This window comes from Podarcis gaigeae (assembly GCF_964106915.1).
Source record: "Podarcis gaigeae genome assembly, chromosome: 17".
Lineage (NCBI taxonomy): Eukaryota > Metazoa > Chordata > Lepidosauria > Squamata > Lacertidae > Podarcis > Podarcis gaigeae.
Window position 1 is genome coordinate 30,907,583 of NC_139694.1, and position 26,553 is coordinate 30,934,135.

The 26,553-nt window shown below is 46.4% G+C and overlaps 1 protein-coding gene across 1 annotated transcript in view; it reads right to left on the reverse strand.

The window, feature by feature from the left end:
• The window catches only part of LOC310834588 (alpha-2-macroglobulin-like protein 1), a 75,421-nt gene that overhangs the window by 32,613 nt on the left and 16,255 nt on the right, over positions 1-26,553 (reverse strand). The window contains exons 2-11 of the mRNA XM_083718348.1: positions 20,238-20,421; positions 12,808-12,861; positions 12,291-12,429; positions 10,751-10,803; positions 10,251-10,271; positions 7,054-7,228; positions 4,506-4,590; positions 3,117-3,243; positions 698-812; positions 54-163 (exon numbers count right to left, since the gene is read on the reverse strand). Coding sequence (XP_083574474.1) covers positions 54-163; positions 698-812; positions 3,117-3,243; positions 4,506-4,590; positions 7,054-7,228; positions 10,251-10,271; positions 10,751-10,803; positions 12,291-12,429; positions 12,808-12,861; positions 20,238-20,421 — 1,063 coding nt within the window. The remainder of the gene's footprint in view (positions 1-53; positions 164-697; positions 813-3,116; positions 3,244-4,505; positions 4,591-7,053; positions 7,229-10,250; positions 10,272-10,750; positions 10,804-12,290; positions 12,430-12,807; positions 12,862-20,237; positions 20,422-26,553) is intronic.

Here is a 26,553-nt window from a genome sequence, read left to right on the forward strand (position 1 = left end):
GAGCAAATCTATCCTAAAGACTGCTTTATTAAACAGAAAGGATAGGATGTTACCTCTCCTGTGTATGGGAAACCTTGTTTGTAGAATGGATTGAGTTTGCTAAACTCCACCTTGACTTCCTTTGCGGCAATAGGCAAGACACCGTATCCTGTCTGAGTCGCTCCTGCATAGAGAACAGACGGGTTGGTTTAGCACAGCAACTGGAATGCTACAAAAAGGACAGTGGTAGGTTTGACATTTCTGCAAAAGTTCTAGACACATTGTTAACTAGAGCTTACACAAAAGTGCAAGGACCTCACTCTCGTGAGCATGTCTACATGGAGGCTTCCAGCACTTCCAGTTCTCTTAAACAAAAAACTGGTGTCACAGCTCACTGAGTGAGATATAACGACTTGTGGGAAATGCCATTTCTCTTGTGGAAACTGTACCACCAGGACAAAATTTGTTGTGTGAGCTGCAGAGGATCCCTAGGTATCTGCAAGGCAGGTCATGTGTGCCTTGAAAAATCAGATGAAATGCAGGAATGAACCCCAGCCCTGTAAATAGCCTGATACAAAAGCAACTTTCAATAGCCTAAGGGTTTGAAAACAGTTGACTGGAAAAAATCAGAAAGGCAAGGCTATCAAGGGGGTGGTGGTGGACTGATTTGCCAAAGGTGAAAATTGTATGTTCCCGTTTCTTGTTATTTCCTTTGTACCTGTTCCTTTCTCCTCCAGTTCTGCCACAAAGTTGACATACTCATTATAGCCGCTTTGAGAAAGATTTAAATCAGACCCATTGATGGTAAAATAAGCAAAGCCGGTCTCATCTGTCTGGAGAGACAAAGAAAAGAAAGTACATTAGAGACTTCCTATTTGTCTGCCATGGCGAATGTCTACGTCCATTTCATGGAGAGTTCAAGGATAATATAGGAGTAATTATCCTCCCAACCCCCCCTCAGGGCTGGGGGGGCAGCTCCACCCACTGATCATCCAGCACCTGCTGCCCATCTGGAAGGAAGAAGGGGCAGGGGGCGCTGGGTGCAATGTACCGTACTTTATTGGCAACTCTCCAAAGTGAGGGTCGCCGAAGAAAAACGTTGGATCACAACAAGAAGATAAAGAAAATAAAGAAGAAAAACTAATTTCACACAGAACTACATAGGACTAATCCGCTCCCAAAATGAATTCAGAGGCTGTTAAAAATAAATGAAGGATCAACGTCGGGAATGTTTTATTGGGACGACCTGGGTTATTTAAGGAACGCAGCGCAATATGAGATCATCACTCCCTGAATTCAGAGCATGGGAAGTCACCCAAAGATACAAAAATCGGCATAAAACTTGGTCTTTTTGATTGTATTATAACTGGGAATATTTTTAGTGTGGTTTTTATTGGATTGCTAAAATGGAAAAAATAATAAATATTGTTAAAAAAGAAAGTAGCTCTGGAGCCAAGTGAGGATTCCCAGGTAAGATCCTACCTCTATTGTGTGGGCAGGTAATCCCTCCCCTACCTGGCCTGGTCTCCTTGGCAACGCTTCCCCCAGGTAGGATTGGACAACTGACGGAGGTAGGCGGAGACCTCCAGGTATCCCACCTGAGGGAAGGCAAAGCCAAGCCTATGCTGATGGAGCCGCTCTAGATCCAGGGGCTGCGCGCGTCCACGCAAAGGGCGCCCCCTGTTTTAAGCAGGGGGCAGTCATTAAAAAGAAAGTACATTAGCAAAGCTGTATGTGTAGATTCTGAGATACTGAGCAGCCGCACCCGCTGTCAATCAAGTCAGCCTATACACTATCTAGATGGGATGGAGCAGAGAAATTGCAAATAAAAGGGGATCGGAAGGGTGATCTGAAGGCACAGGAGGCCACCCCCCTGGCTGAAGCTGAGCAGGTCTGAGTCTGGTGGTGGGATATAAAAGCAACACAAGAAAATAAATAAAGTAGCCCTCCCTGGTTGTCTGCAGCCAGGGTCACATTCCATAAGGCATCATGCGGTAAAACTTGGTTGGTTGGTTTCTAGATCTGGAGTGCCTTAGCCTTGCACATTATTTTTTCAGAATTGTACTAGCCATGCAAAACAAGAAGCACGAGTCAGGCTCTGTTGTGGCAAATGCTCATTTGCCCCGAAAGCAACAGCTGTGCATCTTGTTCTCCCTTCTCTTGCTGTGACATTAACGTGTTATCGCCACATCCACCTAGGCTATTATTGCTATTATTATTATTACTTATTAAATTAAATTAAATTTCTATACTGCCCTTCATCCGAGGATCACAGGGCAGTTTACAATTTACAATATGTATTAAAGCAGAGACATCACCTTGTCGACAAAGGTCCGTATAATTAAAGCTATGGTTTTCCCAGTAGTGATGTATGGAAGTGAGAGCTGGACCATAAAGAAGGCTGATCATGGAAGAATTGATGCTTTTGAATTATGGTGCTGAAGGAGACTCTCGAGAGTCCCATGGACTGCAAGAAGATCAAACCTATCCATTCTGAAGGAAATCGGCCCTGAGCGCTCACTGGAAGGACAGATCCTGAAACTGAGGCTCCAATACTTTGGCCACCTCATGAGAAGAGAAGACTCCCTGGGAAAGACCCTGATGTTGGGAAAGATGGAGGGCACAAGGAGAAAGGGACGACAGACGAGATGGTTGGACAGTGTTCTCAAAGCTACCAGCATGAGTTTGACCAAACTGCGGGAGGCAGTGGAAGACAGGAGAGCCTGGCGTGCTCTGGTCCATGGGGTCATGAAGAATCGGACACGACTAAACAACAATATGCAAGGTGCAATAATCATGGTCCTCACCTTTAGAAATAGCATCTTGCATCTGTTACAGAATCACATGATTAGGGGTGTGAACCACACCTAACAAAATAGGGACTGTTTTTGTATGAGGAGCACTGAATGCTCACTACCAAATGGACAAAATAAGATAGTGAGGCATTTTCCCTACAGATCAATCTGGCACAAGGCAAATGTTTCTGATCCTCTCCATCCACCTTCTTTGTGGACATAGAGAAATGGAAGGCAAGCGCAACAGGATGAGACCTCCAGTCTCTGAACCAAAGAGTAGGGGCAGATAACTCATCCCAGCCTCTATTCTGTCCAAAGCCAGCCCCCTCCCATTTATCTCACCTGAGCTGTGTACTCGTGTTCAATGTTCGATAATGTTTCGTTTGTATTACGCATATGGAAAAAATATGATAATCCTCTAGTGAGGCGGAGCTGCACATTTCCTTGAACACGCTTCCCATATGTGTACCTAAGGCACAGGCGACAGAGGAGAGAGGGAGTGGAGAGAGAGAGAGAGAGAGAGAGAGAGAGAGAGAGAGAGAGAGAGAGAGAGAACACCGATGAAATAAATATGTTTTAGTCTAAAGCAATTTGTCTTCAGGAGCTCACTAGAGGTCATTCAATAAGATTATCACCAGTGGCATAGCGGGGGGGGCAGTTGCCCGGGGCACAAAATTGTTAGGGGAACAAAACATCAACACCTGGTGCTGCCTCAGTACAGCTACACGCTTCCCTTACTGGGCTCCATTGAAAACAGCTTCTCCATGCAAAGCAGGAAGTGACTTTTCCAGACAATGGAAGACGCTTCTTTTCTTATCTCTGCGACTGTGATCTCCTGGGTGATGCAGATGCTGTTAGACAGTTGAATGCACATGCATACTCCATCCGTTTCCCTCCCACACATCCCCTCCATGTAGCCCCGGGCGTGAGCAACCCATGCTATGCTACTGATTATCACTACTGGCAGAGAGGTTGTTCTCCATTGTTGATTCCCTTTTTATATGTGCTAACCACAGGAGAGAGCTAGGTATGATCTCAGAGCACTCAGCTCATGTGGAATGATAGCAAGTACATAGAGCACCCAGTATGAATTCAAAGTGGCTGCCCCAGAAAACTTCCCGAGAATTTTCTGCGGCACACAGAAATCCATTTTCAATGTGCAAGGAAGGTTTCCCTGACAGACAATTTGATGTGCGGAAGGGTTCTCTGAATGTAAAAAGCTAGCGGGGAGAGCACAAATGCAAATGAACAGCTGCTTCCATAAACAGAATGAAGTGAGCCAAAATAACCATTTTAATACAGAGGGGGAAATCTTGGAAGTTTGGGCGCCATAGCACATAATTTTATTTTCATTTTTAGAAGTACAAAAATGGAGGTGAGAGGGGACAAGAGCAAACAATATACTGGTGCTACCTTACAAATTTATATTGGTTCTACTCTGATTTGACAGTCATAGTTTTACTCTCTCTTCCAAAAAAAAAAAAAGCCTGAAAATCATAATTTGGCTCAAGTGCTAAGCATTCTCTAGCAGATTGCTTCTTTCTTGTGGTTCCAGCCAGGGAAGGAATAGCAGTTAAACAAGTATGTCCCTGCATTATAAATGTGCATTGAGACAGAGAAGGAGAAAAACAAATAGACCCAAAGGGATGAAGAAACACATGTCAACACAGTAAAACTGGGTCTGGAAAGGTCCCATTTTAGGAACATTGTTTACCATGAAATTTTACTTACTTGGCATACACTTTGACCTGGAATTCTTCATCCGCTGTGGTGACCAATTTCGGAAACTCAATCACAACTTCAAATTTAGGCAGCTCTGTAATGAATCAGGAAGAGAGACGGAGAAGAAAGTGAGTGGATAAAAAATTCCACATGCCGCAGCTGCATCACCAAAACTGAACACTGCTCCTTCTGCACTTTTAATTATTTTAATTATTTTATTTATATACCAATTCTCTGATAAATTGGCTTCTGAGTGATTTGAAAGTAATAAAACATCTTTTTAAAAAATCATACATAAATAAAATGTACAATAAACCAATTCCATCAAAATAGTAAAGCATGCATAGTTAAAACATACAATAAAGCAAGCCCATTAAAAATCATAGCAATTAAAACAGTTAAGAGAGCAATTAAAACAGGCATGTCCAAAGTCTTTCAGGGGCCTAATCTGGCCTGCCAGTCGGTTTAATCCAGCCCCTGTGGCAGTTTATTTCCTGAGGTGAAATCCTAAAAAAAAAAGCTCAACAACGTCAATCTTGGGTCAGCCCTCATGCATGTTTACTTCATCAAATCTGGCCCTCTTTGAAAAAAGTTTGGACACCCTTTAATTAAAACAATTAGATGAGAAAGTTCAATTTGAGAGGAATGCTTGTCTATACAGGTGTGTCTCTAAAAACCGGCAGAATGCCAATACTGATGTGGTTTCTCGTATTTCAGCAGGGAAGGCAGTCCACAACAGTGGCATCACCAGTGAAAAAGCCCATTCCCATGCTACTGCAAGCCAAAAATATCCAGGCCACGGCAAAGCTATCTGGGTTCCATTTCCCAATCTTAAATGCCCACACTGGGCAGTGGAGGATAAGGGAGTTTTTCTAGTATCCCAATCCAGAGTTGTTTAGGGCTTTATATGTAAACAGTAGGATCTTAAAACTGGTTCAGTAGCTAATAGGCAGCAAGTGCAAATCCCTTAGCACTGGCGTGATATGTGCTAATAATTCACATTTCTGAATTCAAAGTCAGGAATCATTCCTAAGCTTTTGAAGCAGCATTTAAAAAAACCTCCTTCACCTGTGTCTGATGCTTACTCAACATTGCTCAGGACAAGTAAGTATAGGGCTCTGCATTGGGGTGCTTTCACGTGGTTCATACTAGGGGTTTACTCTGAAATTACTTTTTGTTCACTCACTTTTTTATGTGGCATTTACATGACCTGGTCACCAAATTATTTCACCCTTCGTTTTCCCTATGGCCCTTATGACTCTTTTGAGACCTCACAGAATCTGACTGCTGTTGGAAAGAAAGGAACAGCTATGTAAATTGTGTTTGCACTATTCTTTCATCTGTTGGAAGGGGTGTGGTTTTGCCATGTGTGGTGCCGTGGCACCCTGGGGTGCCTTGAATGATGGTCAGGGGTGCCTGTGGGCAACACTGGCCTCTGTCCCTCTTTCCTTCCCTCCCTCTCCTCTGATGCCTTCTTGCGTCTCTGCCTCCCAAAGGCTTGTGCGACTGTTGTGCAGCCCTGGCTACAAGCTCCGCAGGCAAATGGTGCCTCTGGGGCTGGTCAGGGAGTGCTGGTTACTAGGAGCTGAGGGGGCCTCCGAGTGAGTGAGTGAGTGAGTGAGTAAGCAAGCAAGCATGTGAGGAAGCCCAGTCAGCCAGTCCATCTGCCCTTGCTTTTGAGAATGGGCAGACAATTCCCGGGCACCTGTGGGTCAGTGTGAGGAGGCACCTCTCTTTGAGGCAGGTGGGGGGCAGCTCAGAGACCAGGGGCGGCAGCACCAGAGGACTCCCAAGGAGAGGGGAGCGGAAAGGAGGCCAAGGGAAAACTCCCCAAGGGAGGGTGTTCAAAAACGGGTGAGCGGCTGCCAGCTCTGCAGGCAAGGGGCGACATAACTGGGCTCATGAGCCCCACAGGGTGCTGCGGGAAGAATGTGGTTGGTCAAGGGAGCCGTGGACTCAAAAAGGTTGAAAACCTCTGCCCTGGGGCAATTCCTTTGGTAGAATTTCCCAGAGCTTTGGAGAACATTACTAAGGTCAACTGAAGTCTATCGCAAGTGGTGTGGGAATGGGGGAAATCTGCATCTGTGCATCAGTAGCTCACATCCTGGGTTCAGATTATAAACAGATGTTGGTGAAGGGAGCTTCTCCCTTCATCTCTCTGCCCATGTGGCAATGAGAGGAGAAACGGCAAGCAATGGCACTGAGTGATTTCAGTTTTACACCACCATCTTTTGTGTGCCAACTCACATATAAGAATAACAGTTTTTAAGATGGGAGTCTAATTAAGGAGCTTGCCTTTCTTTCTCTTTTTATTTAATAAAATAAAACTTAAAAATCCAAACATCTAAGACAACTAGGATTCCTAGCCAGGACAGGTATGCTGTAAATTCAATCAATAACAAAAATACTGTATCCCTAACCCTACATATTATACCAAACAGAGTGAAAGGAAGGAATAATAATAATGTAATAGCCTGCATTCCTTTTCTTGTTAGCACATGCGTGAGCGCACACACACACAAACTGCAACCAAAGTGGTCTCCCTTTGAAATCTCACCATATTCTGCCACAAAGATCACTCTTGTTGAATCCTCACGTGCAAAAAGTAAACTTCCAACTGCTATGATGTACCGTCCCTCGACTGCTTCAGAGGCCAGAGGAAAAGACAGGTCCACAAATCCATTTTGAGGCTTCACATCCACCCACTGGCCTATTCGGTTATCATTAGGATCCTGGGCACAGGGATAAGACCAAAAAGACTGTGATGTTTGTGCGGTTTGTAACATCACAAAAGCAGTCAAATACAACATTTCCTGTTTGCCCAGAGCGGACATAGAGGGGAATGTTGCTCCAGCCAGGAGGACTTCCTGTCACACCTGGTCTGGAGCCTCCTCTCCTTGTATGTGACCAGGTAGATGGGTGTGACCTTCTGAGACCCCATAAAAGGGCTGGTCACACAGCCCTCTTTCCCTTGATGCTCTTCCTCTTGTACTATCTTAATACTTTTTGCTGTGTGCTGGCTCTCGGCCAGCAGCACATGGGCTCATTCCTCACAAGAGGATGAACCCACACTTTTCTCTGTATCTGTAACTACAAGCTATAAAGTCTGCCTTCAGGATCACACTGTGGACTGAATGTGAGTAAACCTTATCATTACTTTAAAAGAAGATAGTAATCGTCGTCGTCGTCGTTTTAAGAGGGAACAAAAGGGGATTTACCAGGAACAAATCCAATCCGGACTAGCCAGACTGGATTGCTTAACTCAAGTTATTCTCACGAACCCAATCCATTAGCTTCCTGCTATGTACATGGTAATGCTACAAGCTCACTAGCGTGAGTGAGGAAGGATAATATTAATCAATATATCCTCTTCTATTGTCCTCAACATTCCCACAGTTCATTCACTTGGCTGCAGTCATCAGCAATACTGAGGCTGTGCCCCAACAGAGCACTGTGCAAGTGGCCCACAAAAGTCGACATACCGTATTTATCCGTGTATAAGACGCCCCCCATGTATAAGAAGCCCCCTACTTTGGGGTACCGCAAATTTTAAAAATGGGCATATGCACTATCCGTGTATAAGACGCCCCCACGTTTTAACCTTATTTTAAAGTAAAAAAAACCCCTAGTCTTATACACAGAAAAGTATGGTACTTCTGTTTTTTCAGTCAGCATCTTTCTTGATATTCTGCCGCTTGCCGTCTACGCCGGCGGATGGGGCTTGGGGGGAAAATATCCTAGCCGTGGGTTTGCTACCTTGCTTGTTTTTGCACCCGCAATCATTTCCCTTCCATTCCACTACTCTGTTGCTGCGATCTTTATCAGCTCCATTCCTTTACCCACCAGATCCCAATATCTGTAGCTATATGATGGACTGATCATTATTATTATCTGCTATGGCACCCACTTCTGAGTGTACCCACAACACTCCCTCCTCTGCGAAGGGGCAGAAAGCAAAACTCATGCAAAGGGGTTTTATCTCCTGGGATCTGTGAAGGAGTGAGAAAAGAGCTGTCACAGAGGGAAGATGCTATTTAATATTATTGCATAATACACTCTGAAAAAAAAAAAAAGCATGGAAGGGACAGTATTGCATACCGTATTTCACCGCCTAATGGTCACATTTTTTGTGCTGATTTTTCTTTTGCAAACAAAGGGGTGTGTGCAACCATTACATGAGGAAAAACCTGGTGACCATGTAGGGTTGCCATATGTCTGGAATTTCCTGGACATAGCCTTGATTTGGCCGTTGCAAACAGTGCTGATGGAACACAAGTGAGGTCCCAATCAAAGAAGAATTTAATCAACTTAAATTGATGGAATATGCGCAGCTTGCAGATTTAACATAAATAATAAGAGAACAAGAAGAATATACATTTAAAGAAGACTGGAAAGTGTTTACTGATTATTTGGGTGAAAGTTGAGTACATTTAAAAACACTGGTAGCATTAAGATAAATTCAACAGTGTAAATATGTTTTGATGGTGTAACAATGGATTACTGAATGGTTTAGTTCATGTTAAAATATGCAGGGATGTATGGTGTGCAAAATGAACCATGGAAAGAGAAGAAGGGAAGTCATTAATTTAAGGTTGTCCAAATGATTATCTAGATATGCAAATTAGAAAAACTTAAGAAAAATTATTTATTTTAAAAAGGAAACCGTGCTGAAATATCCGGGAAACATATGTCAGCCCATGTCGGTAGGGTAGATTTTGGCAAATTTCCTTTAACAACAACAAAAAGCTTTGCCAAAACCAGCTTTTGTGTCTGGATTTTCACCTTTTGAAATATGGCAACCCTACATGATGGAAACAAGTTGATCCATGCCCAGGGCTGGATTTTGGTTTGATGAGGCCCTAAGCTATTGAAGGTAGTGGGGCCCTTTATATGTCCAGCTGTCCTTTGTCAACAACAAATTGTTGCCGGTTGAATATATGCTATATGGTAATTTATGGACCTAATAGGTATCTAAAGCCATTTGAACATAACAAAATACGTATTTTATCAAAGTACCTTCAGGGGTTTTCTTCCTTCAAATTGTTTTGGAGCCCCCAAGAGAGTGGAGCCCTAAGCTATGGCTTGTTTAGCTTATATGTAAATCCAGCACTGTCCGTGCCTTAATGTATCCACCGTACAGTTTAGATCTCGTAGGAAGAAGCAAGTCTTGTGAGTCTCTTGTGCCTCACTCTCCCCTCTTGCTTGCCTGTTTGCCTGTCTGCCTGTCCACCTCCACCTGTTGCCTTCGGCCAGTAAGAGCATGCGCGGTGAAAGTAGCCCTGCAACTATTATGTGGGGACTATTCTGGGACCATTTTGGGGGTCAGAAAAAGGAGGGAGCGACTATTACGGGGTGGCGACTTGGATGTGATTAAATACTGCACTTCCGCACGGTTTGTTACTATAACAAATAATTCTCTGTCTCTCATATAGCTACAATTATTGGGATCTGTGTATAAATTTTGTAATTTATGATTCAACTGCTCTCCCCTCCCCCCCGCCATCTTACATTTTATTGTGTAGACATGCAAAGAGGTCTCAAAAGGCATGGAGGTTGCGTTCTGGGTCAGTGTGCATGTGCGTGAAAGTGAAACGCCCCTTTCCACCCCCTTTCCACCCCCATTCCACCCCTGCCCCACCCTTTTCGTGACATCTTTTATGACATTTCCAAGTCACTTCTGGATTTGGCACTGTGCACGTGTGCACGATTGTGCACCAATCGGTCACGCCTAAAACGGCAATTGCCTGTACTTACAGTCAAGTGTATCAAAGGGATCTGCAAAGAATGAAGGAGAGAGACAAGAGTCAGAAAGAGCACAAAATCAGCCTCATGAGGAAAATAATAGCCTCCAGTTCCCGCAAAATTCTGCAAAGCCAGCAAAATAATTTAGATCAAGTGAACCTGCCTTGCGTAAACCAGTCGTCTCTGACCTGATGCCCTCCATACATTTTGGACTACAATTCCCATCATCCCTAGCAAGGCCAGCCTACCCATGAGGCAAGGTGACTGCCTCGGGTGACAGAATCCACCAGGCCAGCAGACCCCAATGTGGATCTTTCTTTCCCCCATTGTTCCTGTTGTAGACCTCCCCTCACGCTTTCTTCCTTGGTAAGGAAGGAGACGCCATTTTGGCCTCAGGTGCCATAATGTCTTGGACCAGAGAGGCAATGACAAGACCCTTCTGGTATGAATGTTTCTGCACAGACCTTGAATGGAAAGCCTTCACTCCTTGTGATACCGGGAGTAATACTCACCGTTTCATCAATGGCCTTAAATTCTTCATCAAGCCTCACAATGCGAAACCTGACTAAAAAAAGCAAATGCATGCATGTTATTTGCTATTGAAAAGAATTTTTTAAAGAGTGGATGTCCTTCTGTCTTAGGCTCTGTCTTATTTGAGTTTCATTCTCTACTTCATGTTGCTGTATATTTTTTTTAAAAAAAGAAAAGAAAACAGAAGTAGGTGCTAATCTTTCATTTCCCCTTCACTTCTGTTTTTCCTGCTATGTTATTTGCAACATAGATTTTGCTTATGCTAATTTAGCTTGTGTGAGCTTATGTTCACCTGCAGATGATTAGGGTCTACTGTGGCTTAGCAGCTTAGCTTTTACAATGCTTATTGTAATAGTTTCACATCACCCCACCCCAAAAGATGAAACAGCTGCTTCAGTCACCTTCCAGGTTCTTCTGGCCACTCATGCAGACCCTCCAAGTGTCCCTATTTTCCAGGGAAAGTCCCAGATTTACAGAAGCTACCCCCATTTCTGATTGGATCCCAGAATGTTATACTTTTCCTTAAGGTAAAGGTAAAGGGACCCCTGACCATTAGGTCCAGTCGTGACTCTGGGGTTGCGGCGCTCATCTCGCTTTATTGGCTGAGGGAGCTGGTGTACAGCTTCTGGGTCATGTGGCCAGCATGACTAAGCCGCTTCTGGTGAACCAGAGCAGTGCACGGAAACGCCGTTTACCTTCCCGCCAGAGTGGTATCTATTTATCTACTTGCACTTTGAAGTGCTTTTGAACTGCTAGGGTGGCAGGAGCAGGGACCGAGCAACGGGAGCTCATCCCGTCGCGGTGATTCGAACTGCCGACCTTCAGATCGGCAAGTCCTAGGCTCTGTGGTTTAACCCACAGTGCCACCCGTGTCCCTTAATTTTCCTTATGACAGCCTTATTTTCATCAGAGAAATGTTGGAGGGTATGGATTTATGTGACCCCCCGAGCTAAGGAGATAAGTAACTACACAATTTTTAGAAGATATCTGAAGGCAGCCCTGTATAGGGAAGTTTTTTAATGTTTAATGTTTTATTATGTTTTTATATGTGTTGGTAGCTGCCCAGAGTACCTGGGGCAACACCATCAGATGGGTGGGGTATAAATAATAAAATTATTAGTAATATTATTATGGAATAAAGAAAAAGGTAAAGGGACCCCTGACAGTTAAGTCCAGTTGCGAATGACTCTGGGGTTGCGGTGCTCATCTCACTTTACAGGCTAAAGGAGCTGGCGTTTGTCCGCTCTGCAGACAATTTTTCCGGGTCATGTGGCCAGGTCATGTGGCGCAACGGGATACCGACACTGCACTTTTTGGCATGCTTTCGAACTGCTAGGTTGGCGGGAGCTGGGACCTAGCAACGGGAGCTCACCCCGTCACGGGGATTCGAACCACCAACCTTTTGATCGGCAAGCCCTAGGCTCAGTGGTTTAGACCACAGCGCCACCTGCGTCCCTTTATTATGGAATAGGACACCCCTATTTTCATCAGAGAAATGTTGGGGGGTATAGTCATGCCTACCTGTCTCTCCAGGCTTGTAATAGGGCTTGTCTGGCTCTATGATATGCCTGACATAAGCGTCCTGAACCAGCACCTTCTTCCTTTCGATAAAGATGGTGTCACCCGCTTGTATTAGGACACGCACACTGGCCAATTCTTCCTTAACAACATAAAGAAGTGGAGGGAACTGTTTCAACAGCAGGAGGACTGAGAAGAGAAGCATATTTTGCAGCTGGAGAAGATACCAGAGCATCCATCCAAAATTGTGACCCTCTTTTCCCCAGGAAATAGGGAAACAAGATCAAAAATTCTTCCCTTTATGATCCACACACAAAAGCCTTCTTTGCTTCCCTCTCTGCCCAGACACACTGTGGTTTGTTCCTCCATCCTTGTCCCTGCCACCCCATTTCCTCCCCCCCCCCGCCTCACTTTCCCCTCTTCCTCCCGAGTTGTTCATACAGTCTCTCCCTCTTCTGTTACGCGAATCCTTCCAGTGACCAGAATGAAGGAATGGTTGGAAGCAGCAGCAAAGACTTACGGGTGGTTGTTGTTGTTGTTCCACTGGTTTCTTCCTGGGAACAAAGGCTGGGACCTAAAGAGAAAGAAACTGATGAAAAAGAGGGGAGAAAAATTCACACAGAACTTCACCTGTGCCGTAGAGTTGGCAAAGACACCAAGGGTCATCTAGTCCAGCCCCTGCAATGCAGGAATCACAACTATTGAACTTTAATCATATTATCACAATCAAATTCAAAAATGCACCTAAATAAAATTCTAATACAGTGGTACCTCGGGTTACATACGCTTCAGGTTACATACACTTCAGGTTACTGACTCCGCTAACCCAGAAATAGTGCTTCAGGTTAAGAAATTTGCTTCAGGATAAGAACAGAAATCGTGCTCCGGCAGCACAGCGGCAGCAGGAGGCCCCATTAGCTAAAATGGTGCTTCAGGTTAAGAACAGTTTCAGGTTAAGTACGGACCTCTGGAATGGATTAAGTACTTAACCCGAGGTACCACTGTACATTACTTGGCAGCGTTGGTTTTATTTTTAAAGGTACACCCAGCTATTTTTGACCTCAGAACATGTTCAGATTGGTCCACAATAAATACATCCACATGAAACAGGCTTGTAAACAGGAACTTGCCTATTTGCCTGGAAGTGGTTCTGAGGATGTGTAACAATTACCATTTACTCTGGCTCCAACATGCTCTAGCCACTAGTGTTTGAAACCGAGTAGACATGGCGTGAGCAGCAATCCATCTGAACCCTGTAATTCCTGAGAAATACTGCTGGTTGGTTTGCTTTCCCTCAAACCCACTTCCATCCAATTTAAAAAACATAAGCAACAGCTAAGCTGAGGGGTGTAGATTTTCAACATCCATTCTGAATGCAGAAATAGATGATGGTTTCACTACACAGGAATTCACAGGTGGCTAGTCAGAGCTTTTTCTGTCCTTTCTCTTTTGGGCTATGGGTGTTTCCCCCAAACAACTTACACTGATATTTCATTTATTGAATTTATATCTGATCCTTCCTCTTGAAACAGCAAACATGTCCTGTCAGGGAACTGCCATCGGAGAGTCAGGTGGTGGAAGGGCTCAAGGAGGCTAAGAGACCCTCAGATGCTGAGGAAGGAACCAGCAGGGGGAGAGGGAGAGTTCCTACAGAAACTCAGGCGGAGGGATGGCTCCAAGATGCTTCCAGTGAGAACAGCGGGGAGGGCTCAGGACCTCCGCTGGGGACGCCTACTCCGCGCAGGAAACTGTCACGCAGAGAATCCAGACAGAGAGTTTCCGTTAAGGAACTCTTATGTTGGCGTAAATTCCGGAAGCGCCCACTGACGGATTCTGCCAGCGATTGAGGTAGCCATGCACCCATGGCTCCGCGGACTGGGAGAGTTTAGAAACTGGTTTGCAGAGCCTGGAGGGCTTAAACGCTTACGCACGAGTAGCCCCCTTAATCCCATAACAGCAATCCGTCAGTCTTTGACGCTACTTGTGCGAAGGAGAGGCATCATGAGCAACCCGGACGGAGCCGGAGGAGCAGGAGGAGGAGCTGGAGCGGGTCCTACTCTGGAGGAGAGAAACAGGGCTTTGGAACACCAGCTGGCACTGCTCACGGCGCGGCTCGAGGAAAGGAGGGCGCAGGATGCACAGGGGAAACCCACCCCCATCGCAAGGAAGGTACCGGGGTTGGTACAGAAATTCGGGGATGACCCACGGAATTACCAATCCTTTAAAACAGAGATGCAGTACGCCCTGAATCTGCAGTTTGATGACTTTGCCGATGAGGAATCGAGAGTGGCTTTTGTGATTGGTCACCTCGAGGGGGGGGCGAGAGACTGCGTGAGGCCCCTGATGGCAGCAAATAATGACGCATTAAAGGACTTGAGGAAATTCTTTATCGCGATGGACTTGATGTTTTCCAGCCAGATCGAACAGGGGGTGGTACGCAGGCAGTTAATGGCGTGCAAACAGGGAAATCAATCCGTCCAGGAGTATTGGACACAATTTACCATGCTTATACATAAATTGGGGTGGGACCTATCTTCGGAGCCAATTCAAATGCTATTTGAAGAAGGCCTAGCCCCAGCGGTGAAAGACGAACTTTCCCGCGCGCCCCGTCCAGACTCCATGGATCAGCTGACTAAGGCAGCGCTTGCGATTGGAGCGCGCCAGGAGGCGAGGGCACTGGAGAAGCAGGAAGGGAGAGGAGAGCGTTGGAATGATTTCCGCATTCCTGAGATGCCGGAGCAACCTTCCCCGCCAGTGGAACCGATGGAGATTGGGGGTGCGCGCGCGCGCGCGCGGAACTTCAAACGTCAACGAAGGGCGGAAGAAGGAGGGAAAGAGCGCCAAAAAATGTTTCCTCTGCCTACAGCCCAGACATTTTGCCAGGGTCTGCCCACAAAGGAAGGGATGGCAAGGAATGGTGGGGGCTGTTGGGAGTGAGGAGGAGGAGGTTAAGGAGCAGGTAAAAGCCAACGCCTGGCTGCCAGCGACAGGGCACAGCAGCCAGGCCAAGGAGCAGTGAATGTGCCCAAGCCTGAACCCCCCCGAGCATCCCTTGCCATAGAGGTGCTGCTAGAGCTGCCCAACGGACATCCACTCATGATAAAAGCCCTGCTAGACTCAGGCAGCTCCTGCAATTTTATGAGTAAGGAGTTTGCGTCAGAGCACCAGATACAGACACTGCCCTTAGGTAGTTCCTTGCAGGTGACCACGATTGATGGGAGGGAACTCCTGGGGGGAGAAGTAACCCAACAGACGGTTCCCATGACAATGAGGGTGGCAAGGCACACAGAAGTCATTGCTTTTCATGTAGCCACCCTGGCAGGGCCTCCCATCATATTGGGAATGAGCTGGCTGGCGTTACATGATCCGCTAGTGGGATGGCACCAGCGAACAGTCTCTTTTGGGTCCGCTCACTGCTTAGAGCACTGCAAGGGAAGAGAACTTCAGGGGCTGGCTAGGGCAAGCCTTGCCGGGACGGCGATGGGGAAGGATGGTGAAATACCACGACAATACGCAGACCTGAGCGAAGTCTTTAGTGAGAAGGAAGCAGATAGACTGCCCCCACATAGACCCTTTGACTGTCAAATTAACTTACTCCCGGGAGCCCAGCTACCAGTGGGCAAACTGTACGCCATGTCGGACAGGGAGATGCAGGAGTTAAGGGAGTTCATAGACAAGAACCTGAAAAGAGGGTTCATCAGGGAGTCAAGAGCGGTGGGGGGCAGCCCAGTGTTTTTTGTGGACAAAAAAGACTCTAGTAAACCCAGGTTGGTCGTGGACTTCCGGGCCGTCAATTCAGTGTCAGAACCAGTGGCCTTTCCCATGCCCAGGATTGACGACATCCTGACCAGGGTGAGGAAGGGAAAGATTTTTACCAAGCTGGACCTGAGGGGAGCGTATAACCTGATACAAATGAGGAAGGGGGATGAATGGAAGACCACCATGTTCACCCCCTTGGGGGCCTTTGAGTATCTCGTTATGCCCTTCGGACTACAGGGGGCTCAGCCTGTTTCCAATCCTTCATGCATCACGTCCTGGGACCTTTGCTCTATAAGAACTGTGTGGCCTTCTTAGACGGCGTGTTGGTCTACTCAGAGGACGAGGAGCAGCATGTCCGAGATGTCCGGGAGGTCCTAGGCAGGCTGCAAGCAAACCAGCTGTGGGTAAAATTGGAGAAGTGCCAGTTCCATACCAGAGAGGTGGAGTTCCTGGGGTACCGTTTGTCAGACAAGGGATTGTCCATGGATCCCAGCAAGGTCCAAGCGGTACTGGAATGGAAGACACCCAGAACCAGGAAGGACGTGCAGAGGTTCCTAGGGTTTGGAAACTTCTATCGGAAGTTCATCAAAAACTTTGCCCACTTAACGGCGCCCATCACCGATTGTCTCAGTAGTAAGAAGAAATTCGCATGGACGGAAGAGGCGCAGCGAGCGTTTGAACGGCTAAAGAAAGCGTTCGCTTCGGAAGAACAGCTCTTGCTACAGAAACCAATGAGGGTGGAAACAGACGCATCAGATCGAGCGGTAGGAGCAGTCCTGCACCAACCGGGGAAGGATGCATCGGACTGGAGACCGTGTGCCTTCTTCTCGCGGAAGTTGAATAAGTCTGAAAGGAACTACACCGTGTACGACAGAGAACTGCTCGCCATTTATGAAGCGTTTCGATGATGGCGGCACCTGCTAATTGGAGCGCAACACAAGGTCCAGGTGTGCACGGACCACAAGAACCTGGAATATTGGAGAACGGCCCGGGTCCTGAACCAAAGACAAGTGCGATGGGCCCAGGAATTTTCCAAATTCCATTTTGAGATTCGCTACGTACCGGGGCCGGAGAACGTAAGAGCGGACGCTCTATCCTGAAAGCCAGAGTATATGGAGGGGGAGGGGGCACCCGAAGAAAGGCATATCATCCCAGAGGACCACTGGGTGTGTGGAGCAGCATTGGTGGGGCAAAAAGAACTGGTAGAAGGGACAGAAAGTGATGAATACGCCCAAAACAAGCTCAGAGAGCTCAGGAGAGCTGGGGAGAACACAGGGGGTTTTGAAGAAAGGAACGGGGTGTTGTATTACAGGGGAGCATTGTACATACCAGAGGGGGAATTGAGGAGTAGGGTACTCAAACAACTGCATGACAGCCCCACCACGGGGCACTTTGGGCAACACAAAACCATGTGGTTAGTTACCAGGCAGTTCTGGTGGCCCAAGGTGAGGGAAGAGGTACGAGAATATGTAAGGGGGTGCGACCGCTGCCAGCGAGCAAAGGGGGAGAGGGCAGCGCCGGCGGGGTTGCTGGAACCATTGCCCACACCCAAACGGCCATGGGAGGCAGTGTCCATAGATTTTATGACGGATTTGCCAAAATCCAAGGGGAAAACTGCGGTAATGGTAATGGTGGACCTGTTAACCAAGATGTGCCACTTTATTGCTTGCTCACATGCGGTCACGGCGGAAGAAACCGCCAGGTTGTTTGTAGAACACATTTTTAGGTTGCATGGCGCCCCCTTGAGGGTGGTCACAGACAGAGGGAAACAATTTACGTCCAGGTTCTGGAGGAAGCTCATGAGCTTACTGCACGTAGAGGTCAATTTCTCGACCGCCAGACACCCAGAAACAAATGGGCAGGCGGAAAGGGCAAACGGTATTCTGCAACAATATCTGAGGTGTTATGTAAATGACAGAGAGAATGATTGGGTAGAGAAATTGGCCCTGGCCGAATTCGCCTACAATAACGCAGAAAATGTGTCCACCGGCATGAGTCCATTCATGGCCAATTATGGGTGTCACCCCAGGGCCTTTCCGGGGGAAGGAGGGGAAAGATGGAGCGTACCGGCAGCGGAACATTTTGTGGAAGAAATGGAAGCAATACATCAACAGCTGAAATTGAGTCTAGATAGGGCTAAGGAAGAATACAAGAGGCAGGCAGATAAGAGCAGAAGGGAAGGAGAGACCATAAGGGTGGGGAACCGGGTGTGGTTGTCCACACAAGGGTTGCCATTCAAGGGGGGTTGCAAGAAATTGAGACCGAAACGACTAGGACCTTTTGAGGTTATACAGCAGGTCAATCCGGTAGCCTTTAAGCTCAGGCTGCCCGACAATATGAAACTGCATCCAGTATTCCATAGGTCATTACTGTCACCATACCGGGAGAGGCGAGAAATTTTGGGACGGGAAAGTGAGGTTCCCGCGGCACCGCAAGTGGAAGAGAGGGAACGCAGCAGTCATGTAGCAGAAATACTCGACTCTCGGTGGAAGGGTAAACAGGTGGAGTACTTAGTAGAATGGGAAGGGGAACCGGAGTCTGAAAATACCTGGGTACCGGCAGAAACGGTCAACGATGAGGTATTAGTAGAAACGTTTCATCGCCGGTTCCCAAGGAAGCCTAAGCCTTTGGCTAGGTTCTGGGAGAAACACTTCGGAACCACTGACGAGGAAGAGGAGTTCGAGGGGTTCCCAGAATCAGGACAGGAAGAGGAAGAAGAATCAGATGTGGAAGAGTATTCGGGCAGAAGGGACAGTAGTAGATGGAGAGCGGTTTTTGAGTCATCCGAAGATGAGGAGGATTCTTTCCGGGGGTTCCCAACCTCACCACCCAGAGAGGAGGGGGAAACGGGGGGTGGGGGGTCCTGGAGGGGAGGTGGATGTCAGGGAACTGCCATCGGAGACTCAGGTGGTGGAAGGGCTCAAGGAGGCTAAGAGACCCTCAGATGCTGAGGAAGGAACCAGCAGGGGGAGAGGGAGAGTTCCTGCAGAAACTCAGGCGGAGGGATGGCTCCAAGATGCTTCCAGTGAGAACAGCGGGGAGGGCTCAGGACCTCCGCTGGGGACGCCTACTCCGCGCAGGAAACTGTCACGCAGAGAATCCAGACGGAGAGTTTCCGTTAAGGAACTCTTATGTTGGCGTAAATTCCGGAAGCGCCCACTGACGGATTCTGCCAGCGATTGAGGTAGCCATGCACCCATGGCTCCGCGGACTGGGAGAGTTTAGAAACTGATTTGCAGAGCCTGGAGGGCTTAAACGCTTACGCACGAGTAGCCCCCTTAATCCCATAACACGTCCACTTTTTTTAAAGCATCCTAAAACAGTTGGAACATTCTAACAGCCGTTGCAGTTAAAGATATGCAAAACATCTGTGAGGGCAGATGAGCTCATAACAATTGTCATGGGTTCAAAGCATTTGCGAACTTACTTGCAATAATAGCATAATATTCATAATATTCCCAGTACGTTTCTGAGCCCAATTCAAAGTGTTGGTGCCGACCTTTAAAGCCCTATACAGCCTCGGCCCAGTATACCTGAAGGAGCGTCTCCACCCCCATCGTTCTGCCCGGACCCTGAGGTCCAACACCAAGGTCCATCTGATGGTTCCCTCACTGCGAGAAGTGAGGTTACAGGGAACCAGGCAGAGGGCCTTCTCGGTAGTGGCGCCTGCCCTGTGGAACGCCCTCCCATCAGATGTCAAGGAAATAAACAACTATCTGACTTTTAGAAGATACCTGAAAGCAACTCTGTATCGGGAAAATTTTAATGTCTAATGTTTTACAATTTTTTATGTGTTGTAAGCTGCCCAGAGTGGTTGGGGAAACCCAGCCGGATGGACAGGGTATACATAATAAAATTATGATTATGATATCGCTGGACCCTCAACTGGACACTGATATGACTATTTACACAGATAAACTGTTGCCCCTGCAATATTATCTCTCACCTACCCTGCCCCCACTTCTGCCATAAGTTTGCATGGGTTGGACTGGGGCAACTCGCCATACGATCATGGCGCCAACTCACGTGGTGTGTTGTACTAAGCCTTAGGAGGGGTTCACTGCAGGGATGGCAATGTCTACCACAGCTAGTGTGCTGCCTTGTTCCGTCCTTCACTGTGACCCGCTGCCCTTATCTAGCTAAGAAGCGAGAGCATCTTCTACTGAGTGGCTTGCAATCGATGAAACTTGCCTGGAAGCTGATGCATTCGTGGGTCCCTGGCTTCTCCACATCCTTCTCCAGCAGGGTGTGGTTCTGCAACGTCATCTCTAATGTCACCGCCACGTGGGCCATCTCTGGCAGGGACATCAGTTGCACACAAAACTTTTCTGTATTGGGATGGCGGATGATTGCAGGGAAGGCCACCAGATAGCGGCTGTGAGAGAAAAGAGAGGGGGCATCCTATGATCTGTAAGGCCTTTCCTGACAGATTTGGAGAAATTGTACTTTAGCAGTTGTTGCAAAGTTGCTCTGTGGGATCCAGATAATTTTAATTAAGTTATTTTATTTTTTAAAAAAAAAATTTAGTTTGACATTAATTTATACATAACATGGGTGGCACTGTGGGTAAAACCACAGAGCCTAGGACTTGCCGATCAGAAGATAGGCGGTTCGAATCCCCACGACGGGGTGAGCTCCCGTTGCTCGGTCCCTGCTCCTGTCAACCTAGCGGTTCGAAAGCACGTCAAAGTGCAAGTAGATAAATAGGTACAACTCCGGCGGGAAGGTAAATGGCGTTTCTGTGCGCTGCTCTGGTTTAGCAAAAGCGGCTTAGTCCTGCTGGGCACATGACCCAGAAGCTGTACGCTGGCTCCCTCGGCCAGTAAAGTGAGATGAGCGCCGCAACCCCAGAGTCGGCCACGACTGGACCTAATGGTCAGGGGTCTCTTTACCTTTATACATAATAACTTTAACCATTTCAAATCATAAAAAGAAAAGGTTCTTTCGAACCTTCAGACCTTCTCCCTTCCTTCCATGGGTTCCATTTCCCCAAAAAAATATTCTTTTTCTTTTACCGTTATCCATCTGTTATATAATTGTGGATACCAAAGTTCATTTCACATTACAAGTGTCATTGTATAACTGGCAAGATTTTAATTAAGTTATAGTCCCTTATCGGGGGGGGGGGGGGACATTTCTCAGTAATTGCTAAGGCCTGTTGGCCGAACAATAAACTGAAGCAAACAAACAAAACAACCTAAAATAAAAAACTTTTTTTGTCATTGTGTGAGGGATGCAATTCTCCTGGGCAGCTGCAGGGTGTGGCAGATAAATTAGAATTATAGAATTGGAATTAGAGTTGGAAGAATTAGAGTTCGAAGGGACCCTGATGATCATCTAGACCAGGAATAGTCAACCTTTTTATACCTACTGCCTACTAATGCATCTTTCCTGTTGGTAAAATTTCCTTACTGCCCACCAGCCTCAATGGAAGGAGGATTCAGCTTGTGCCGTAGAGAACCCCCTACCGCCCACCTAGAATCCTGAAACACCCACTAGTGGGCAGTAGGGACCGGGTGGCAGCTGTCCCGTACAGGGATCAAACCTGCAACCCTGGTGTTATGAGCATCATGCCCTAACCACCTGAGCTATCCAGGCTCAGCTTAAAGGTTAGGCATGAGGGAAAGTCACAAAATTGGGGCAGGAGATTAGTTTAGATTATGTATGGTTTAGATTATGTATGGTGTGGGGAAAGTTTTCTCCTAGAACCCAACGGAGCTGAATGTTGCAAGAAATAACTCCCCACAGCATACAGTTAAGCTATGGAATTAGCTCCAGCAACAAGCAGACTTCTATGTCATTCAGTGGAAATTGTTTCTGAGTAAACGTGCCTAAAACAGAGCTGCATGCCTGGGAACAGAATACCTGGAGGTTCTCCTTTCAAAGCAATTCAACAAGTCAATTTAAACCCGGAGCCTGAAAGTGCTCTAAAATCTGCCTCCGTGCAGAAGATAACCTGAGCCAATGCGACCCACATATGCAAAGGGAGCTCAGAATTGTCACTCTCTGCCCCATGCGCCCATCTGCATTCTTTTTTAAACGTTTTTTTTATACTTTCCAAATTTATACATCTCATTAACTTTACAATCCATTTCACATTTCAAAATTTGACTTCCCTCCCCCCCTTTCTGCGGTTCCTTAAATTTATTTTTTCATATTTTCTGCATATCCAAATTCATTTAAGTTACTCATTTAATTATCTACTATAAATAGATACTCTCATGAAACTGTAGGTTACTACAATAACCCTGCTAATATTTTTATCTGTTTACAATTTATCTGCAAATATTCAATAAACCATTTCCATTCATTTATAAAGAGTTAGTTATCTTGATTTCTTATTCTTCAGGTATGTTTTGCCATTTCCTCATATTCCTTAAGTTTTTGTGCCTGTCTGCACTCCTATTCCACTATGAAACTGGCTGAGCAAAGAGAAATGGAAAATTAAAATCTTACGGGTCCGATATGACTGGAGCTGTGAGTGAGAGTACAGTCAAGGCACAGAGGAGTGGGGCTGCCCCCATGGCTGAGCTGTGATGGGCAGAACAGGCTGGTTCTCCAGACACCCAGCACTGGAGATGCAGAGATCTAAATACCCTCCTAGTGTCCCTTCGTGGGTCCACCCCTGTATTTACTGTATTTACTTTGCTAAGTAATCAATGTCCTCTCCAATATCTCCTGCTCCCGCTGTGACTATGTGACGACAGGGCAGCATAATGCAGCTAATACAGATAATTTCATGTCAATAGGGCATTGCGAAAAATTCGGTGCACTTTGACCTTGAGATGCAAAGGGCAGCATGCAGAGAGACTCATGGAATATCTGTGACACGGATACTATTTATCTACTCGCACTAGTGTGCTTTCGAACTGCTAGGTTGGCAGGAGCTGGGACAGAGCAACGGGAGCTCACCCCGTCGCGGGGATTCGAACCGCTGACCTTCCAACTGGCAAGCCCAAGAGGCTCAGTGGTTTAGACCACAGCGCCACCCGCTTGCTAGAATACGGCAAAAATAGTGTTGGAGCAGAACAAGCAATGTACAGTATTTGACGAGAAGAGAAGAAGAGTTTGAACTTGATATCCCGCTTTATCACTACCCAAAGGAGTCTCAAAGTGGCTAACATTCTCCTTTCCCTTCCTCCCCCACAACAAACACTCTGTGAGATGAGTGGGGCTGAGAGACTTCAGAGAAGTGTGACTAGCCCAAGGTCACCCAGCAGCTGCATGTGGAGGAGCGGAGACGCAAACCCGGTTCACCAGATTAGGAGACTACCACTCTTATCCACCACACCACCCTGGCAAGGAGCAGCCCCTCCACCACCAAGCCCTTATTTAGAACCAAGAGAGAGGGTGCCTGTACAGTTAAACTGGGCTGTTGTAGTTCAAGGGACATAGAGATTTGTTTTTCCCTGTGTTACATGCTTTCCTGAGAACTACCAGTCTCAGAGTTCCTTATGCAAAGGAGGATGGAGGGGAAAAGAGTCACGAATGCAGATCCCAGGGACAATGGAAGCCAGTGCTGCTGGAAAGACTTACAGGATAGATGGATAGATGGATAGATAGATGATAGATAGATAGATGATAGAGATAGATAGATGATAGATAGATAGATAGATAGATAGATAGATAGATGATAGATAGATAGATAGATAGATAGATAGATAGATAGATAGATAGATAGATAGATATAGATTCTATTTTCAGTTATGTGTACATAAGGATGTGCTGTTTTGAGGAACAACAGAAAAGCCACCAGTAGTTATTTCAGATATAGCATATTTACTTGAGTCTAATGCACACCTTTTTTGCCAAATTAGGCTGCGAAGAAACGGGTGAACATTAGATTTGATGGTGCATTAGACTTGAGTAAATATAGGACTTGCATCTGAATAAACATGACTGGGATTGCGCATTGCTGTCCTTCTGGAAATATGTTATGTCCTTTCAACTCCTGAATGTAAGGGAACATCTGCCTGAAAACTACCTACTGGACTTTTCCATGTATAAGACTAGGTTTTTTCCAATAAAGATCATGCTAAAAAGTGGGAGTCGTCTTATACATGGGTAGTGCATAGCATAGACATTTGATTGGTTGCTGCCATGGCTGTCAATGGCTTTTGTGCATGTTATTGGTTACTGTGTGGGTGGTGCTGACTGGGCGACGCTGTGGCAATTTGCAGCCTCTGCTGGCTTGGGGACAGATAAGAGGAGGATTTAGCAGCGCGTGCTGGTGAGCGATTGTCAGCATAAAAAGCTCAACAACTCTGGGCAATTCTCTGCAAAAAAGATCAACAAGTTTGTGCCATCTCACCCCATTTTCTAAATTTGAGTACCCCAAAATTGGGGGCATCTTATATGTGGGGGTGTGTTATACATGGAAAAGTACGGTACATTTCAGGTTTGGGAATCAAAATCAAGGCAGAAAAATGTTGGGGTGCAGGAAAATCCAGCACTTGACATAACTTCCTGAGCTGTGCATTTCATCCCACAAAAATCAGCAGTAACATCAGGCACGTTTACTCTCAGCCTGCTGTTTATGGAAGTTTGAGTAAGGATCCTGGACCTATGTGACTGTATGTCTTGGAACAGATTTAGAAATGTGAACTTTATACTTTCTGAGAAGTTCAGTTAAACATAGTTGGTAAGTACAATGGGTCAGTGACCCCCAGTCACTATATCAAGATTGGCATCAAGGTGAGCCCTTCAGGTTCAATCCCCCATAGATGTTTCAAAAAGCTTTGATAAAGTCCCTCACAGCAGGCTCCTATAGAACCATTAGCATTTATAGACTGAGGGCCAGTCTTCTGACAGACAGGAAGCTGGTTGGGGATCCAGAAACAGATGGTCGGAAGAGTTAAAATGGAACAAACAGCAGTGTTCCAAGTAGGGGTACCAACTTGAATAAAATATTCAGTGGAGCCAGGAAAGCCCTGCCCTGCATAATCAATCACAGGTGCACACCACTTGAATGGCAATGCCCATCAACTTTGGGGGGGGGGCAGCCCCTTCAAATATTTTATTGGGTGGGAGCAAAGGGACCTTGGCCCCCTAGGAGTCAGCTCCTATGGTTCCAAGGAAATAAAGATAGTTGGAAGGCAGAACAGGGAATAGGGATTGAGCCTGGGCTGGATGGGGGGGTCACACTGCAGACACAGGTTTGCAGTTTAGGTGTGCTCCTAGATGCCCAGGTCTCTGTGGTGGCCAGGAGGGCATTTGCACAGTTATAAAGCTAGTGTGGCAACTGTGCCCCTTCCTTGAGATGTCTGATTTGGCTGCAGTAAAACACACTTTAATTGCATCCCATTTGGTGTACAGCAGTACCTCAGTTTTCAAACGTCTCAGAAGCCGAGAGCTTTGGTTTCTGAATGCCGAAACCTGGAAGTAAATGCTTCGGTTTTCAAACATTTTGGAAGTCGAACAGTCTTTTGGAATGGATTACAGTGGTACCTTGGTTTACAACCATAATAAGTTCCGGAGGTCCGGTTGTAAACCAAAACAGGTTGTAACCCAAGGCGCACTTTCGCTAGTGGGGCCTCCAAAAAAAAAAAATTGGTTGTAATCCACAACAGTTGTAATCCAAAACGGTTGCAAACCAAGGTACCACTGTGCGAGATTCCAGGTGCATACCCGGGATTCTTGTTTCCTTTTGAAAATGAGGCACAACAGAGACTGTGGTGTCTTTATGGCATATGGTTTATTTACACATATAGACAACCTGAGCCTATGAAGGATGGGCTCCAAGAGGGTCTTGTTTCTCTCATAGTTGCAGCCTTGGATTCAAACAGGAATCAAACATTGTGCTCCGCTTCTCTAGCTTTCCAGCTTGCAGGGTTTTTAGTTGTCGCATCCAGCTGCTAGCTCACATAACCCATAACCCTCTAAGCCCTAGTTCTTCACATTGCTCCCTGACTCTCTCTCTCTCTCTGTAGGTCACATCAGTGATTTCCTAAACTCTGGCTTTATCTGTTGATCCCTTGACCCTTTGTTCTCTTAATGGCTCCATCTCCCAGGTGATTACCATAACATAGGAAGGTTGTTGTTTATTGTTGTTGTTTAGTCATGTCCAACTCTTCATGACCCCATGTACCAGAGCACACCAGGCACTTCTATCTTCCACTGCCTCCAGCAGTTTGGTCAAACTCAGATTAGTAGCTTCAGGAACACTGTCCAACCATCTTGTCCTCTGTCGTCCCCTTCTCCTTGTGCCCTCAATCTTTCCCAACATCAGGGTCTTTTCCAGGGAGTCTTCTCTTCTCATGAGGTAGCCAAAGTATTGGAGCCTCAGCTTCAGGATCTCTCCTTCCAAATAGGAAGGTAGCCTGGCTTACATAGCTTTAGATTTTAGCACCTGCTGGATCCAGGGATCCACAAACTCATAACATTCTGGTAGGGTGAAACAAGCCACAATCTTGAGTTCATACTAAGGCTGTGTACACATGTCTGTTTACTCCAGCTAGCCCTGGTGTCTGAAGCCGATGTCAGCTACAATCCATCGCTATCCTGCAGT